This window comes from Numenius arquata, chromosome 2 (assembly GCF_964106895.1).
Source record: "Numenius arquata chromosome 2, bNumArq3.hap1.1, whole genome shotgun sequence".
NCBI classification, from domain to species: domain Eukaryota; kingdom Metazoa; phylum Chordata; class Aves; order Charadriiformes; family Scolopacidae; genus Numenius; species Numenius arquata.
In genome coordinates this window covers 22332360-22349419 of record NC_133577.1, presented here as the reverse complement: position 1 = coordinate 22349419, position 17060 = coordinate 22332360, and the positions used below count along the sequence as shown (strand labels likewise).

Below are 17060 nucleotides of genomic sequence, written 5' to 3'. Positions count from 1 at the left end.
AAATTAAATTTTAGAATTGGTATTTGTAAAATTTTCCGCAGAAATGCAACAAAAGTGAAACTGTACTAAAAATATGATGGAGAAGGCAGAAGTTGATGCAGTCTATATTCACCAACACCTGTTTTTACAGGGAAATTTAAGAAGGAAAAGTGTTAATACAGAAAGGATCTATTAAACTAAACTGTTAGTAGATATACAGGTGAGTAACGCAAGACGGCCACATCTGCCATGTGAAACCCAGGCTTAATGAAAAGTTAAAATTCAGTACCAATTTATTCAGAATATGCAAGAACAATCCAATTGACATTAAACATCTGTAGCGTCAGTATTTAAAAAAATACACCAACGTTTAAGAGTAAAGGTATCATTTGCCAAATCCCATTGCACATCAGTTTATTTCCCAATTTCAAAAGGGAACAGCAAGTAATTGATTATATAAAGGCAAATATATGTGCATCCGAGGCTAATATAGCCATTTAAAGTTGTAGCAACAATGTATGAAGCAGCATAATTATTTTTTTTAAACAAAAATATTTATAATCAGTTTTACAAGTAAAGAGTCAAGCTGTTAACCGTTTAACCAGTTAAATACTTTCAGTGCAGCATGAGAACTGTTAACATTTTCAGAAAGTTTATACAGAAAACACATCTGCTCAGCGTTCATAACTTTTCACAGCACAATGGTTTTAGCACTCAACTTGCTGGCTTGTTGGATACTAACCACCGAGCTGGCTGGCTTCCAGAAGCAGCAAAACAAAGACTGTCAGCTAAGTCAAGTTAATGCCATTTTGGGCTGTAAAGCACTGGAAGTTTAACTGAAAAAATCAGAAAGACTTTTATGATACAGCCAGGAACAGTCTTTACCAGTATTGCTTCCAATATTCCTCACAACATTTTACTTATGAGTATCAGCATGGGGGGATCAGTCTCTCACGCACGTGATACCTATATCCTAAAAACTAGTGAACTTCCAACACAGAGTTTGTGCAAACAATCAGAGAAAGTGGGTGGAGAGTCTAGCTGAGATCCTGGAACAAGAGACACGCAAGACAGATGTAATTTGACCACTCCAACTTTTACCAGTACAGCTAACTTTTAAATCCTTTTTGAAAACAAGTATCTTGTACTTGATTTCCTAGCAGCTTCATTGCCCTTCTGGATTTTCTCTTTTCCTGCCACAACCCACCCATTAAATCTAAACAGATGCTTTGCTATGTTTTTGATGCCTATGCCTCTCCCATCTTTGACAGAAGTCTGTATTTGAGATTCTCACTCTCATCTATGTTTTCAAAAAGGTCACAGGTGAGAACGGCCATCTGAGAGTGTAATTGTGGCTTATGCAAAATATTTACTACTCTAAAAATACCTGCCACTTAATTACATTGCAGTAAACAGAACAATTCTTATCTATTATAAGTGGTTAATATTAAGAATGGCACAAAACACTTAAAAAAACACCATAAAGGGGTCTTAAGAACAAAGAAAAAATAGCAGGATTGAAAATATCTTGATTCAAAAACTGCCTTGAAAACATGCAGTTCAGCAAGTATCCACTTTCTCTTGTATTACCCAGTTTCTGCAACAAGAACGTCGACAGAAACATCCACCTACTAAAACACGAGTATTTGACTCTTTGGAACATGAGTAGCAGCGAGCTTCCTAGTCAGCGCTGATGTGCAACTCCACAGAACTTGTTGTTCAGCATGCTGACAGTAGTTTACATTCCAGTTCAGAACAGGCACGCAGGGAAGTAACCACAGCTAAGCAAACCCTGAGCAAAGTAGTTTTCAAGCAATGTTTTCAGCCTTGGTTTATCTTTTTGAGACAGCTTTCTGAAAGGCTTTATGCAAGACAAGAATCAAGGTGCTCATTTATTTTAGACTCCAAAACCTCAGCCTGGCAAACAGGACAACTGACTTTTTTATCCTGCCTCACAGCAGCACTGGAACTTGCAGAGGACACTGTACATTCAGTTTTGGTTTTCATAGGTGTGTTTATACTTGAAGTAATATCAGTGCTCCCTTTTTTAATGAAATAGTTTTCAAAGGCAGTTTTGTCTTCCATTTTTGGCCAGTACTGCAGTGTATTAATACATTCTGAGCTTTTTTTCTCTGGTGCAACCTCAGCTGTTGTTGTCTGCTCAAAACAAACTTGTTTTGGTGGCCTCTCATGAAACGGAATAAGCCTCTTGCCATTTGCAGAACCTTGGTTTGATTTTTCTTCCATAACACGAGCAATTTTAACAGGCGATCCACCAACATTCTTGTAAGCTTTTGTATTAGCAACAGAGGGTTTAGGAAACTCACGCTTTGAAGCCAAGTTGATTTTCTCACTGGCATCGTCAGTATAAAGTGGAAAGAAGATGCCACTACGGGGCGATTTTTCAAACTTTATCTCATTTTTAGGGATTGGTATTGTCTTTACTGCTGAACGATGCTGCGAACCAGGTGTTTCGCTGTTTCTAAGACTGCTGCTGGAATTTATGCTTTTTTCTGAGAGTCCACTGTCTCCTCCTCCAAGCCGATATCCCTTTCCACTAAAAGGCATCAGGTCTTGCTTATCACGTGTTTGTGTCTTGCCTGCAAAATAAGAAAAGAAAGTAAGAAAAGTAAATTTTCATACATAGAACACTGGCTTAGTATTTCATGTACTTCGCCTGAAAAATCTGCTGCTTGAAAAGAGTGTAGCAAACTAAACCTTTTGCAAACAATTAATCTGAGAAGGAACCTAGAAACGCACAAATAAAATGGGCCATGTTCTTTGCTACATAACAGTAATATCTAACCAAAGCTCATGTAGTGGTTGATCTATATTTGTTCAAGGAACTGTTTGGAAAAGAAAAAAGAAATTATCTTAAATACCTTTGTTAGTTGACTCAGAATTTGGAAGGTTAGTTGGTTGGGTTTTCTCCTTGGATTTCTTAGAGAAGTTCTCTGGCTCCTTCACTTTTGTGAATGTACCTCCACATGTCTCTTGATGCTCAGCCCACCAAAAGTCTCGTGCAGAGGGTGCTCTATTCATCGAACGTTTCACATACCCAAAATAAGGTTTTCTGTTTTGACAGGGGCCATTGCATCGCCACCAGTGCTGGCGATACAAATCCACCTCATCATGAAAAGTATGATAGATCTAGGTTTAAAACAAAACAAAGCAGTCATTCAGAAGGTTTCTAAATTTATATCACTAGCTGTACCATATTTTTGTAAAAACATATTACCATTTCATTCCTTTCATTACTGCTGTAAATTTTACATTATCAGTTAAAAGTGCTGAACCTGGGTAAAATTTGATTAACATTTAGCTACCATTAAAACAAAGCTTTTTTATTTTTTAAAAAATGAGTATGTCCTAGCCATCTTGTTTGAACTGCAATAAAATAATTTTGAAAATCTACCTGCAATTTCACAAGAACAAGTGTATTACTCATACCACACCAGGCTTACTAGAAAACCAAATCAGGAAGAAATCTCTATTAAATTAGGTTAAGTGGATTATGCTTACTGTGACATTGGCTCCAGTCAAGCGATTAATGCGACGCATGTGTTTGCAGAACTCTGGTCCGTGAGATTCACGATCTTTGTCATTATTCGTAACAAAAAGCAGAGCATGGATCATTTCGTGCAACAGTGTCTGAAACGATGCAAATCATTAGCTATTTACTGAAAAGCATTACATATAGTTTCAAAATTAAGCTGGAAGTATTTTACTCCTCTACATTTATCTTGGTATTTACATCTTATTTTCATGCCTTCACATGTTCAGTCTGGGTCATAAAAATATAATACTTATTCCACTTGTCAAATCAAATTATGTCTATTCCCATACCACCAAAACACGCTGGGGAATATTACTACAGTAAGTGACATTCCAAACAAGAGAAATAATCCTCAAACTTAAGCCAGATCTTCAAAGAGATCATCCCCTCTACATTCCAAAAAAGAAATCCTTGTGAGAAAGTTGAAACTCTATAGCATTTCTGTTCATTAAGTAAATACGAATGTTGAGCCAACTCAAAGCAGCAGCCCTGACAGAGGCATAAGCAACACAAACTTATGTTTACAGTCATATTCTTTATCCTTATTTTCTGCTGTTGGCCTTTTGACCTAAAGGATGAAGCTAAAGCCATTTTCTGATTGTCCTGTAAGTCCATGCTTGTTTTTAATATTAGAAGATAACTTAGGAGAAAAAAAAGTTGTTTTCTTTTTATAGAGTCAGTAAAATAAACAAGTGACTTTACAGTCCTACTTGGAGTTCCCCATTTTGAAGCTTAAAACTGAAAGACTACCATGATATTGCAACATAAGCAACACAAATGTAGCAATAAAGCCATCACTATTTTAAAATCTACAAGTCACTGTGTATGAGAATTCCAGTGAGAAATGTAAAACGTGTCTAAGGGGGGCGGGGGTAAACACTCTACATTTTACATGCAGATTCATGAGCAACCTTCAAATACCTCAACGAGATCCTTCCTTGGTCTTAACTTTAGGAGCGGCTCACTTAGACGAATGGAACACATTCCACCTTTTCCTTCATATCTACAGATTCCAGCACAGCTGAGAGACATGGAAAGCAAATATGAAAAGCTATTTGTTTCTGTAGTACGTAAAGAAAATTGAGAACTGGAGTTAAAATGCTGGGCCCTTCCAACACACACTAGGTAACTCAGGACATGAAAAAACACTTTTAGTAGTTACTTGAAAAATTCTGTTGAGTTTTTAATTTTCATTCATTTCTGTTTAGTTTAATCATTAAGCAAGAAAAAAAAAAATCCCACAAGTTTCTTAGAATAAACTCTGACTGAACTACAAATAGAGATACTATAATTTATTAGATCTGTTGCAATCACTTAATTATAAGCTAGCAATCCTCGGGGGGTGTGGGGACAGGGGGCGATCACAATGGACTGTTCCAAGCTGACCTGTTTAGGAGGCAGAGGACGGTTTTCATGAAAACTGTTGATGGAGTGAAATACATAAAACAGAGGCTAGAGATTCACAGCGGCCAACGTTGACTTTACTGCTCATTGCTGCAATTTCACCCCTCACCCTTCCCCAACTTTTGATGCTTACCGAACCTTTCAAAATTCCGTGGGGTTTTTTTTTTTGTTGTTGTTGTTGTGATTAGCTTACTCCTCTACCAGTTCAGTATCCAAATATTTTCACGTGTCTAGAGTACCACAACCAGCAGAGGACAAGACGGGGCAGGACTCCAGCAGGCAGCAATTGCATCAGCTCATCTGCTGCAGAACTGCAGCCTGCACTTCGAAGTTTTTTTTCTTTTTTTAGTTCTCAGATTTCTTGTATATTCCCTTTCCTACTCTAAGTCTTGTTAATATACTACTATCATTTCATATTTACCTTTCTGCCATGCTGTAAAACTATCATAAAAAAGGAGTAAGAAAAACGACAGCAAGAAAAGTATGTTCTTTTAAATTTCAACATACACAGTTCAAGACCAAGTTACTTATTGCACTGTAACATCTCTCCAGTTTTGCCTGCACCACAGGAAAAGCCATTTATGGCAGCTACAGATGACAAATGAAGGACAAAACAATGACAGCGACCAACCAACATCCTGGGGTACGAACTATGTTAGAAAAGCAGGACATTCAAAAACCTGGAAGAGAAGCTGTGGCACCAGAAGGTCGTGCCTACAAAGCTACAGTGAGAAGCAGCATATAGTGATAAATAACAGCTTTTCCTCTCCCTCCTTAAAGCCCACAGCTGTACGATGAGAAGAGCCAATGCTTATTTGACGGGTCACAGGCTCTTCTGACAGCTCTGACACAGCACCGGCACACTGCTGGGCCGTTCAGAGGCAGCTTCTGAAACTCGTCACCGGTGAACGCCATCCGGCAGCGCTGCTCGGGAAGGACCGGCTTCTCCTGCCGCCTTCCCGCTGCTGGCTGGAGAGCCCCCCTCGCACCTCGGCTCCCCGCCGGGGCCGGGCGATGCCTGGCAGGAGGCCCGGCCCCGGAGCGCCGGCCCCCTCCCCATGCAGGGCTGCCCTCCGGCCCGACCCAGAGCAACCCCCCGCTACGGCAGCGTACAGGGTCATGCGTGGGCTCCACGACACCTCCACAGCAGCCAGCCGGCCCCAGAAGAGCGTCTCGTTGAACTGCACGAAGAGGCCGTGTACGTCGGGGCTGGGGTCCAGCAGCTCCCAGGCCTCGTCCACCACCGACAGCGGGCGGAGCGGCGAGGGGGCTGGCCAGGCCTCAGAGGCCGGCGAGGCCTCAGGGTACGCCGCTGCCGCTGCTGCCGCTGCTGCCGCTGCTGCTGCCGCCGCCGCCTTATCCTCCGCTTCCCACAGCTCCTGGAGCTGCAGCGCCAGCACGAAGTCCTCATCCTCCGCCGCCGCCGCCATCGCGGCTGCAGTGCCGTCCCACCTGCCGGGCGCTAGCGCCCCTCCGGCGGCTCCAGAGACCCCGTGCGCATGCGCTCTGCGCCACCAACGGCACGGCCGCCCTCCCACTACGCATGCACCGAACGCCCTCCCCGTGGTCCGTAGGGGGCGCCCGCGCATGCGCGTTGGGCGCGGCCGGCGCAGGCGGCGTACGTGCCTCTGTGCGCAGGCGCGGCGGCGGGTTTCCCGGCGGCGGCGGAGCGGGCGCCGGTCGGTGGGGCAGGCAGAGGGGCGGCTATGGCGATGGCGCTGTCGTTGGGCGAAGGCGGCGGGAGCCGGCTGCGGCGGCAGCTGGAGTCGGGGGGCTTCGCGGCGGGGGAGTACGTGAAGCAGCTGTCGCAGCAGTCGGACGGGGACCGGGACCTGCAGGAGCACCGGCAGCGCATCCAGGCGCTGAGCGAGGAGACGGCCCAGAGCCTGAAGCGCAACGTTTACCAGAACTACCGGCAGTTCATCGAGACGGCGCGGGAGATCAGCTACCTGGAGAGCGAGATGTACCAGCTCAGCCACATCCTGACTGAGCAGAAGGGCATTATGGAGGCCGTCACCCAGGCCCTGCTCCTCCAGGCCGACCGTGACGACCCCGCCCTGGGCGCCCGCCGCGCCGCCGCTGACCCCTTCCTGCCGCTGTCGGCCAAGGAGGCCGCGGCCAGCGAGGAGGGACGGCAGCGCACCCTCACCACCCTCCTGGAGAAGGTGGAGGGCTGCCGCGACCTCCTGCCTGAGAGCCCTGGCAAGTACCTGGTCTACAATGGGGACCTGGTGGAGTATGATGCCGACCACATGGCGCAGATCCAGCGGGTGCATGCCTTCCTCATGAACGACTGCCTGCTGGTGGCCACTGCCCTGCCCAACCGCCGTGGCGCCTACCGCTACGATGCCCTCTACCCCCTCGACGGGCTGGCTGTGGTCAACGTCAAGGACAACCCGCCCATGAAGGACATGTTCAAGCTGCTCATGTTCCCCGAGAGCCGCATCTTCCAGGCCGAGAATGCCAAGATCAAGAAGGAGTGGCTGGAGGTGCTGGAGGAGACCAAGCGCAACCGGGCCCTCAGTGAGAAGCGACGCCTGGAGCAGGAGGCCCTGCCCCGACCTGCCCCAACGCCCCCCGAATCCACCAATCCCTTTGAGGACGATGAGGATGATGAGGAGGAAGAGCCTTCTGCTGAGGAGGAGGTGGTCGACCTCTCACTTGAGTGGATCCAGGAACTGCCTGAGGACCTGGACGTCTGCATTGCTCAGCGGGACTTTGAGGGGGCAGTGGACCTCTTGGATAAACTCAACGAGTACCTGGGGGACAAGCCTGTGAGCCAGCCTGTGAAGGAGCTGCGGGCCAAGGTGGATGAACGGGTCCGGCAGCTTACAGACGTGCTGGTGTTTGAGCTGTCTCCAGACCGCTCGCTGCGGGGAGGGCCACGGGCCACCCGCCGAGCCGTGTCCCAGCTCATTCGCTTGGGCCAGTCCACCAAGGCGTGTGAGCTCTTCCTGAAGAACCGGGCGGCCGCAGTGCAGACAGCCATCCGACAGTTGCGCATTGAGGGCGCCACACTGCTCTACATCCACAAGCTCTGCCATGTCTTCTTCACCAGCCTTCTAGAGACAGCAAGAGAGTTTGAGACAGACTTCGCTGGTAACAACGGCTGCTACTCGGCCTTCGTTGTCTGGGCCCGCTCTTCCATGAGGATGTTTGTAGATGCCTTCAGTAAGCAAGTATTTGATAGTAAAGAGAGCTTGTCGACTGCAGCAGAGTGTGTCAAGGTAAGAGGGTCTAAAGAGGGTGATGTGATGGCCAGAACAAAGGCTGTGAAGCTTGGAAATCCTCTTTTCTAACCCTCGGTTAGTTGTTAGATCTTGTGTGAATCTCTGGAGAGGTTTTCTTCATTGAAAGGTTAATATTGGTTTGGGGTTGGTTGTTGGTGGTTTGTATTTTTTTTCAATTTAACAGAGGGAAGCATTAAGATGAAAGTTCACAGGAAGAAAAACTCCACCTTTATCAGAAATGCAATATGTATTTATTCTTAATTTGCCTTTAACCAGTAGGAGAACCTAAAATTTACATAAGCTACATCTAAATTATGAGTATTTTGAAGACTTTTTGTTTGTTTTCCAAGCCTGTCCTAGACTACATTTCTATAATTTTTTGCAAGACTAACTTTCTCAGGTTATAATTTCTTTCAGCTGCTAATAGGGGAAAAAAAAAAAAAAGTGTGTGCATGTGGGGTTGTAATGTGATTGTGCAGAGTATTTTTGATAGGCAGAGTTTATCTTTCAGTTATCAATTTCTCATTAATAAGGAATTTCTTAAAGCAGGAGAAATGAGTAAAGTATGACTGACACTTCACCATTTTCTGAGAATGGTAAATGTGTAAGATGTAAAAGGGGCCCGCTGCTACACTCTAGTAACACCCCTTTGCTTTTTGTTAATATCCAAGGTAGCTAAAGAACACTGCAAGCAGCTTAGTGAGATTGGACTGGATCTCACCTTCATCATTCATGCACTTCTGGTGAAGGATATCAAAGGTGCTTTACAGAGCTACAAGGATATCATCATCGAGGCCACCAAGCACCGCAACTCTGAGGAAATGTGGAGAAGGATGAACCTAATGACTCCAGAGGCTCTGGGGAAACTCAGGGAGGAGATGAGGAGCTGCGGGGTGGGCAATTTTGACCAATACACAGGTGATGACTGCTGGGTCAACCTTAGCTATACCGTAGTAGCTTTCACTAAGCAGACTATGGCCTTCTTGGAAGAAGCGTTAAAGCTTTACTTTCCAGAGCTGCATATGGTTCTTTTAGAGAGTCTCGTGGAAATCATCCTGGTGGCTGTCCAGCATGTTGATTACAGTTTACGATGTGAACAGGACCCTGAGAAGAAAGCCTTCATTAGGCAGAATGCATCCTTCCTGTATGAAACTGTCCTTCCTGTTGTGGAAAAAAGATTTGAGGAAGGAGTTGGAAAGCCAGCCAAGCAGCTACAGGATCTGAGAAATGCTTCGAGATTGATGCGTGTAAATCCAGAAAGTACCACCTCTGTGGTGTGAAGTGACCTAACTGTTCTTATGAACAGAGTGTGAAAGCACTTAGTGAAAATGTTGTACATTGAATTTATGAACTAAATGTTGGGGGTTTTTTTTGAGTCCCTGGAAAATGCAGTTTTATTGCTGCATTCCAGAAGCTGAAGACTTACCATCAAAGCCTGCAAGGATGCAATGTTTTTCTTGGTGGATGGGAGAAAGAAATAAGGTTGAGGTCACATGTCCTTGGACAGCATATCCTGTAAGAATGGCTTGTGTAGTGTTTGTGACTTGGGAAATACTATAATATACAGTTTTTGGCCAAATGTTTATGAAAGTCTTAAATACACATACACCATATGGCAGGAAAAGACCACTTCTCATCACATCGCTGTAGGACTTCTTTTTCAAGGCAGAGTTCTGGTAGGAGGGGAAGTGCTGACATGCTCCCAGGGTGTGGTATTTGGTGAGGCACCTCCACCATCCAGTTGTGACTCAGCACTGAAGATAAACAACATAGATTTGCACAGTCTGATTTGTTTGGCAGCAAAGCAGACTCTTCAGTTTCTTCAACATTCAGATTCTCTTAATTCATTTCAGAGACAGATCTAAAATAAAAATGGGGTTTTAATAGGTTTTTGTGTGTGGGTGAAGGGGCTGCTTTTATTTAATAAGCTGTCCTGTTGGCCTAAATTACAGCTCTCTGAAAACAAACCTTCTCCTGTCAGAAACATTTGTTCCCTTCGGAGAAGTGAGAATAACTTTCTTCCCTTCCCCTTTGTGTTCCTCTTTCTTGTTTTCTCATGGACTTCATTAGGGTCAAGTCCATTTGGTGAAGTATGCACTCTTGCTTGAGGTGCTGTCATAAATGCATTGTGGGCCATTACCTACTGGTAGAAACCATAGCGAAGAGGCATAAGTGCTCTTGAGGTGTGCAGGGCAGGGAGAGGGACTGAAGGTACTGTTTCATTTGGAAGAAACGGAATGCTAGTTTTGCTGTACAGAAGCAGCACAGGATGAAGAGACTGGGTGTGGGGCTTTTTGTAAATTATGTGATCTTCAAAATACACACTGTCTCTCCTGCAAATATTAGTGTCATTTCCTGTAATACAGCAATAACTGAGAAGAACAATTGTCTTTTGCAGAAAACACAAGGTCTGTATTTGCTTAGGACCTCTAATGCAGATGGAGGTAGTTTGTGCAAATGCTCATATGCTTGGGTTGAATGGTGATGGCTATATCGTTCAGTATGTGTCTCTGAAAATAAAATAAGCCAAGTCTTGTGTAAGGGCTGGCTTTAGAAAGCTGTCAGCATCATCTTCTAAGCTGTGTAAACTTATTCCCCTTTAGTGCAGACTTTCTTAGTTGTGAGAAAATCATGTTACAGCTAAGTAACCTTGTAATAGATTCTCAGTAAGTGTTCTTAACTGGAATAATTGAGTATCCTACTCCTCTTGCACTTTCAAATGAAAGCTTTTGGAGTTTGTATCATGGTAATGAATGCCTTGTGACTGCCTGAACAAACAAAAGATATAAAGGTAAAACATTCTGCATAACTGCTTATACTGGAGCTGCTTCATTTCTCCCTATTTTTGCAGTGCTGGTTCAATGCAGTTTTCACTTTAGTGTCTAGTTTTTGTTCTCCTGCTCTTTGGATGCCTTTTGAACTCTCAGATTTTGCAAAGCATCCTACTGCCTTTGCTCACGTGCTCTCCAGTGTTTGGACCTTTTTCTAGCAGATCACAGAAAAAGCCCTGTGCAAAATTGTTTTAGAGTGTAACTCATTGCTCTCAGCTAAAACTGATTGAAAACCACTGAAATAGCTATAGTTTTATTTTAAGGTAGAGGAACAGTGAGAATTAGAACTTGCGTGAACATATTATGTCCAAGAGAGCGCCACAGAGGCGTTACTTCACTAGTGAATTGTTTTTGATACCAGAACCTGGTGATGTATATCAAAGTAATATATTCTCTGTCATCTGTTTAAGGTGAGCAAAGATAGCAACCTGGCTTTACTTAATCTGAGAAATACTTTCAAGTGGATTATAAGTGAGTGCTCTCCGTGATGATAGGTAGAAGTTAGAGGGAGAAGAGGGGGCTTTTTTCCTCTGAGGACAGATATATTTTATTTCTTTACAGGAGAAGAAAGCAGAATAAATACAGATGAGTCTTATGTAATTATTTTTTTTTTTCCTGTGCAAGAGAAGGGTAAGCTGTGGAGTTGCAGGTCAAGACTCTTGATTATTGTGATGCTTGAGGATTTTGTGTACAAATTGTAGTTTCCTGATTCTTAACTCTGGCATAAGGTTGAATAGGAGGAGAGCTCTATTCATGCTTCTGTTGCAAGCTGGTGTAGTACGTCTTATCCTCGTCACAGGATGAAATGTAGAATGTAATTCCGCCACGTGCTCTGTTATGTCTCTGTCACTGCTCCCTTCATCAATCTATTTATGGCCCACAGGGCTGTCATCCGTGGAGCAGTGGGCTTACATGGATGTTGCTTTTAATGGATCAGGGAATCTGGCATTTCCTTTGGGTGATCAAATATCATGTTCGTGTGCCTGTCACAGTTCAAACACACGTGGATTTGTATAAACTGCTGTAGGTAGCATTAATATTTTGTAACTTGTGAATTTATTCAAGTCATAATAAAGAAAACCAATAAGTTAAGGAAAACGGTGTGCAATTAAATTAAACACGCTTTGTTAATTCAGTTAACAGAAAACGTCAACGTATGCTGAGAGTCATGGTTTAATAAATTTCGGATTTGCAGACGGTAATTTGGAATGGCATTTTTCTTTTCCTGAGCTATACACTTGTGGGGATAGTGTTGTTTAAGCTGAGATTTGTAGTAACTACTGAATAATGTGACAGCAGTTTTGTTGATTTGAGGAAGAACTAGTCATATTTTTCTGTTTTGAGACGTTTTCGTATAAAATCTGGTTTCCTTTAGCTGCTGTGACAAAATTGTGATGTGTAAAATATAGATTTTTTTTTTTTTTTAAATTCAGATGAATTTCTGTATTAGAATTTGATGCAATAACTTTTCCGAAAGTGAGGACCATATATTAAAACTTTTGGACGTACAACACTAGCGGTGTATTTCTGTTTTTATTACATCATCATCAGAAATAGGATGTTTGTTCAAAGTTCAAGTCCACTAATAAATTTCAACAATGATGTCAAAGAGCTTCAGGGCAGTCATTTGTGAGGGAGATGTAAGAGGCAGGCAGATGATGAAAGCCAAGTGATGGCACTGCAGTTACATTCTTATAAAGTCAGTGTGTGGCTTAATAAGCAGAAGTTGGAAGGAAATGTTTCTCATCATTGTATCTGATTAAAATTGAGGAGAGGCTGTTCTCTAGTCTAATGGGACTTTGGCTAGATGCGTGAAGCCTTATCAACACCAGGACAGCACAACGCTATGGAGTTTGTTATCTTCCAGAGATTTTTTTGGCACTGGAGTCTACTCATACTGAACTTGAATGCTGAATGTGCAGTACAAACCATCTCCTCACTAGGTGGAGTTTTGTCCGTTCAAACCTCAGTGTGCCGTGGGCAGGCTCAGGCGTTAAACCTGTGCTACCTCACAGTGTGGCTTGGGTTGTTTTTGTAGCACATTGGGGAACGAAGGTGCTGCACCGAACCATTTAGATGTTAGGGTCAGCTCTTTTTCTGTTAATTAGTTCTTCTTTTTCTGTTAATTTCTTAATTCTTCATGTTTCCTGCTGTGTTCCTATACCATCAGCAGGCATTCTGCAGAGGATGTCAGCTTTCTACTTTTTCTAAAGGTACGTACTAACGTGACTTTTGTTCCGCCTTAGAGACACTCTGCTCAACTGCAAGCCCCTGCAGAGATGTGGAAAGTCGCTTGTCCCAGATTCAGCTGTCGCATGTAAGATAGTCAGCTTAATGACTTCTCAAAGTCAAGCTTGTGTGACCTCTTGTCATTTTAATTCAATATTGGACTGAAATTCCAATGAGACCTCATGCTCCTAATGCAGATTTGCACTCCAGCACAATAATGCAGAAGGTCCCCACCACCAATCTGCCTAATTTACAAACTCTTTATGTTCCTTTTACTGCACAACTCTTACATTTTAGTTGAGTTACCTTTCACCTAAAAATAGTAGTAGTTCTGCAAGCTCCCAGTGTGTTTTCTCTGAAGAAAATCAAATCCAGAATGGGGCTTATCAGTCAAGGAGGTTTGTGAGCACAGCCTGTAGACACATCTTTTTCTTCAGAGGTTCAAGAGTTGTGAGATGTGTTCAATCGCTACCCTGAAAGGTGGTGGAGAGAGAAAAACATCCCAAACTGTGGAAAAAATGTTTCCCAGTCTTACGTAGTATACTGTTTTTGTGAAAATAGATTTATGCCCTTTATAATTATAAGGGGTGCTGACTGGAGTAATCGATCAGAATTTGATTGAGCTACCTTGAGCAGAGTAATGACCTCTTGAGTACCCAGGAAACTTTGCTAATACAACTTAGTGGCCTCAGCGTGCCCTGTAATACAGTCCTCAACTTCAGAGTTGCGGCTGAATCAGATTCTCTGTGACAGATGCGCTCTGTTTGACACAGCAGAGAGCAAGTGCTAGCAAGAGGCCTGGCCTGTGCTGAGCACTGAGCAGTATTCCCCTTCCCCGTGGTTTACATGGCTGATCAGGAGACCTTTAAGGCAATTTTAGATCACCCTTCTGTGACCCTGTGGCATTTATCCTCTCCCCCTCCCCATGCAGTATCGGGATCATGGCCGCATTCCTTTCAATGGCCTGAGCATCCCACTTCTCACCCAGGCAGATAATCATATCTGGGGAGGATGGAGAGAACCTGCTCCCCAAATTACTCGAAGGGAGCTGTGATGGCACATGGTCACCAGTGGGGGTCCCACAAGAGCTCTGCATTGGTGAGCATCACCTCGGCGCAGGGAAAACGGGCACCCACTGTATATGCAAGCAGATATGATTGCATTCAATTTGTTCTCATAGACCAGTACAAGAGCTAAAAGCAGGTATGAAAGGTGAGATAATAATCTCTTCGTGTCGTGGCAGGAGCTGGACTCTGAGGCATCGGCTTAGATTGCCCAAAATATAAATTGCCCCTGCAGCTGTTGGGAATCTTGCTCATATGTGCAAATACATTGGCATGTGATTATTGAATGTACTGTGATAGGGACCAGGGAGAAGAACAGGTAGCATTAAATTCACTGCTGCTTGGGAATTCCTTGGAGATGCTTGGATTAATCATGATTCCAAGTTATTAAAAAAAAAGATTAATCATGCAGCTCTTCAGCTAGTTGCACCAACACATACAGTTTTTTCTCTGTCCTCCCAGAAAGCTGATGCAGTCAAAATCAAAATTCTTATGAAGGTGAGAGAGAGTTAGCCACATCCTTTGTGATACGAGGCACGTGAACCTAAACACCTGAAAACTTGGGCAAAATTGAGATCTGAACTTCAGACACCCCTGAGCCTAACTGTGGGACAAGAGAAAACTTTGCCTCAAATCCCTCCAGACTTCAAGTTCTCTGGGCTTTGAGTCATTCCTACTGTTTCTAAAATCACAATTAATAGCTGACCATCTGTGCCAGTCAGGTTTGTTAAGACTAACATGCTTTGTTACATATTTTTTTAAATACAGCTTTACAGCACTGCTGCAGTCTGGGGCTCCTGTTGTTACATTCATTTTCAGTTCTCCAGACCCAGTTTTCACAATAGGAAGGGGCCCAGCTCCTTGCCCCAGCTCCTGCAGGATGGGGTTGTCAGAAGAGTACTTGAAGCTCTGCAGAGAATCCTTCCTTCCTCAGGATTCAGCAAATTTTCCTCTCAAAATGTGGGTCTCTGATAAGCAGCTCCTGTTCTGCTTTTTTTCCCCTCACTAACAACTGGCAGGATTGATTGTTTTCCCACTCTGCAAAGCAACTTCTCCAGCAGAGGTGCCAGATTGGCTTTGTGGAGGAAGGAGGCCAAACTGCATGTTAAATTACAGCCTGTGCATCTGTTTTAATGTAATTCAGGCCATATACCTCCCACCTGCTCTCGCTAATGACAATGTATATGGGGAGAAGAGGGTTAGGTGGGTTGCAAGGAAAGATCTGTAATCTTTGTCCATCTGACTTCCATCCAGCAAAGTGCTTAAGCAGGCACTGAAAAGCATAATACGTCCTCCTGAATTTGAGAGGTCCACTCCTATACTCAGTTAATTAGATGGTAAAGTGCTTTTCATTCGTGGAGCATCACTATATTTCTGTTGAATTGCACAAGACCAGCTGGCAAAGAAGCAATAGGGGGCTGAGACTAGAGCAACAGTGGCACATGAGCAAACATTTGTTTGCTCATGTTTCTGTGACACCTCAACTCTAGTGTGACAAATTGTGGTCCCAAACAAAGCCTTCCCCTTCTTCAGCGGGAGCAATAGGCTCCATAAATCACCAGCATTGCAACTTTCCAGGAGGCAGCCATAATAGAGTTGGACACGCTAAAATAAGTTTGCTTCATTTGACCTGGTGCAATATGTGGCACCGCGTTAGGGTGGAGGAAATGCCCTCAGGAAAACTACTATGCTTAATGAACGGTGTGCAGTGAGGCTGGATCAGCTGCTCGTCTGGGATGTGGCTCCACCAGAGCACAACATGGGTGCCGGCTGGCACCAGGAGTGGCAGTCCACCACGCCACTCCTGCCCACGCCTCCATCCTCCCTCGTTTTACCCAAACCCAATGCCTCCCACAGCAAACCCTTCCCTGCTGCCGTCCACCCGGCCTGAAGTAGGTCTCCTCACTCCCGCCGGGATTAAACCCCATCTTGTTTGCTTGGTGACAAGTGGTGTGCACAGTAGGCAGAAGGCCCCTGTGCCACCGCCTGGCATCTTCACACCAAATAGCCCCTCTTCTGGTGTGCCTGTAATCAGTCACCGTTTTTTGTTTTCCCCTGAAGTTTATTACCATTTAAATAGCCCTCCAGCCTGAGACCCCCTGGGGGGAGGTTCTGGCTCTGCTGCCTCATGCTCTGTGAAATTAATTCCCCTAAGATCGTGTCCTCACAGGAAAATTGTATGGCTTCAACTGAACTGGTTTAGAAAATGTTTTAAACCCACGCAAAACCTTCTGTGGCCCTTTAATTTTGACTGGAGCACTTTCTACATACCTGGCTTGGGGTATAACACGCTTAGACAGCAAAGTGTTTATTCCCAACCAAAATTACAGCTCTGAATCCTGCTGTCTGGGGCAATGTTTTTCACTACTGTGGGCAATTTCCATATTTAACTCAGTGTGTGTTTTTAGGCCTTGAAGATGTAAGGGCTAGACTGCAAATGCCTTTAATCAGGAAGCAATTAATCGCACAAATTTCCTCCTTGCAGTCAGTGTAGCGCTCACCCAGGTAATACTCCCTGCGAGGCGATGGCTCATGCTTGTGCCATGCCTTTATTACTGTATATCTCTGCTAATTAGTTCCTGTTGGACGGTAGGCCAGGTTGCTACAGGGGGTTCAGATAAAAGGTACAATCAGTTAAGACGATCTAAAGATGGCTTTAAGAATAAAAACAAATGGTTTGCCTGATGAGCTCTTTTTTTAAAATATTATTTCTGAAGAGAACTCACAAACAGGATTCATGCTTTTGATGGAAGTCAGGACCAGGTTT

General features: G+C 44.0%; 2 protein-coding genes across 2 annotated transcripts; one reads left to right on the top strand and one right to left on the bottom strand.

Moving 5' to 3' along the window:
• Nucleotides 1–248: 248 nt before the first annotated feature.
• Nucleotides 249–6434, bottom strand: SPRTN (SprT-like N-terminal domain). Its single transcript, XM_074168972.1, has 5 exons — nucleotides 6053–6434; nucleotides 4457–4556; nucleotides 3502–3630; nucleotides 2862–3129; nucleotides 249–2579 (listed from the first exon to the last, which is right to left on the bottom strand). Exons 1-5 carry the CDS (start codon nucleotides 6367–6369, stop codon nucleotides 1843–1845), a joined length of 1551 nt encoding a protein of 516 aa, XP_074025073.1. The 5' UTR covers nucleotides 6370–6434; the 3' UTR covers nucleotides 249–1842.
• Nucleotides 6435–6651: 217 nt separating this feature from the next.
• EXOC8 (exocyst complex component 8) lies at nucleotides 6652–12509 on the top strand. Its single transcript, XM_074169090.1, has 2 exons — nucleotides 6652–8166; nucleotides 8841–12509. The coding sequence occupies exons 1-2, from the start codon at nucleotides 6652–6654 to the stop codon at nucleotides 9447–9449; spliced, it is 2124 nt and encodes a 707-aa protein (XP_074025191.1). The 3' UTR covers nucleotides 9450–12509.
• Nucleotides 12510–17060: the final 4551 nt, after the last annotated feature.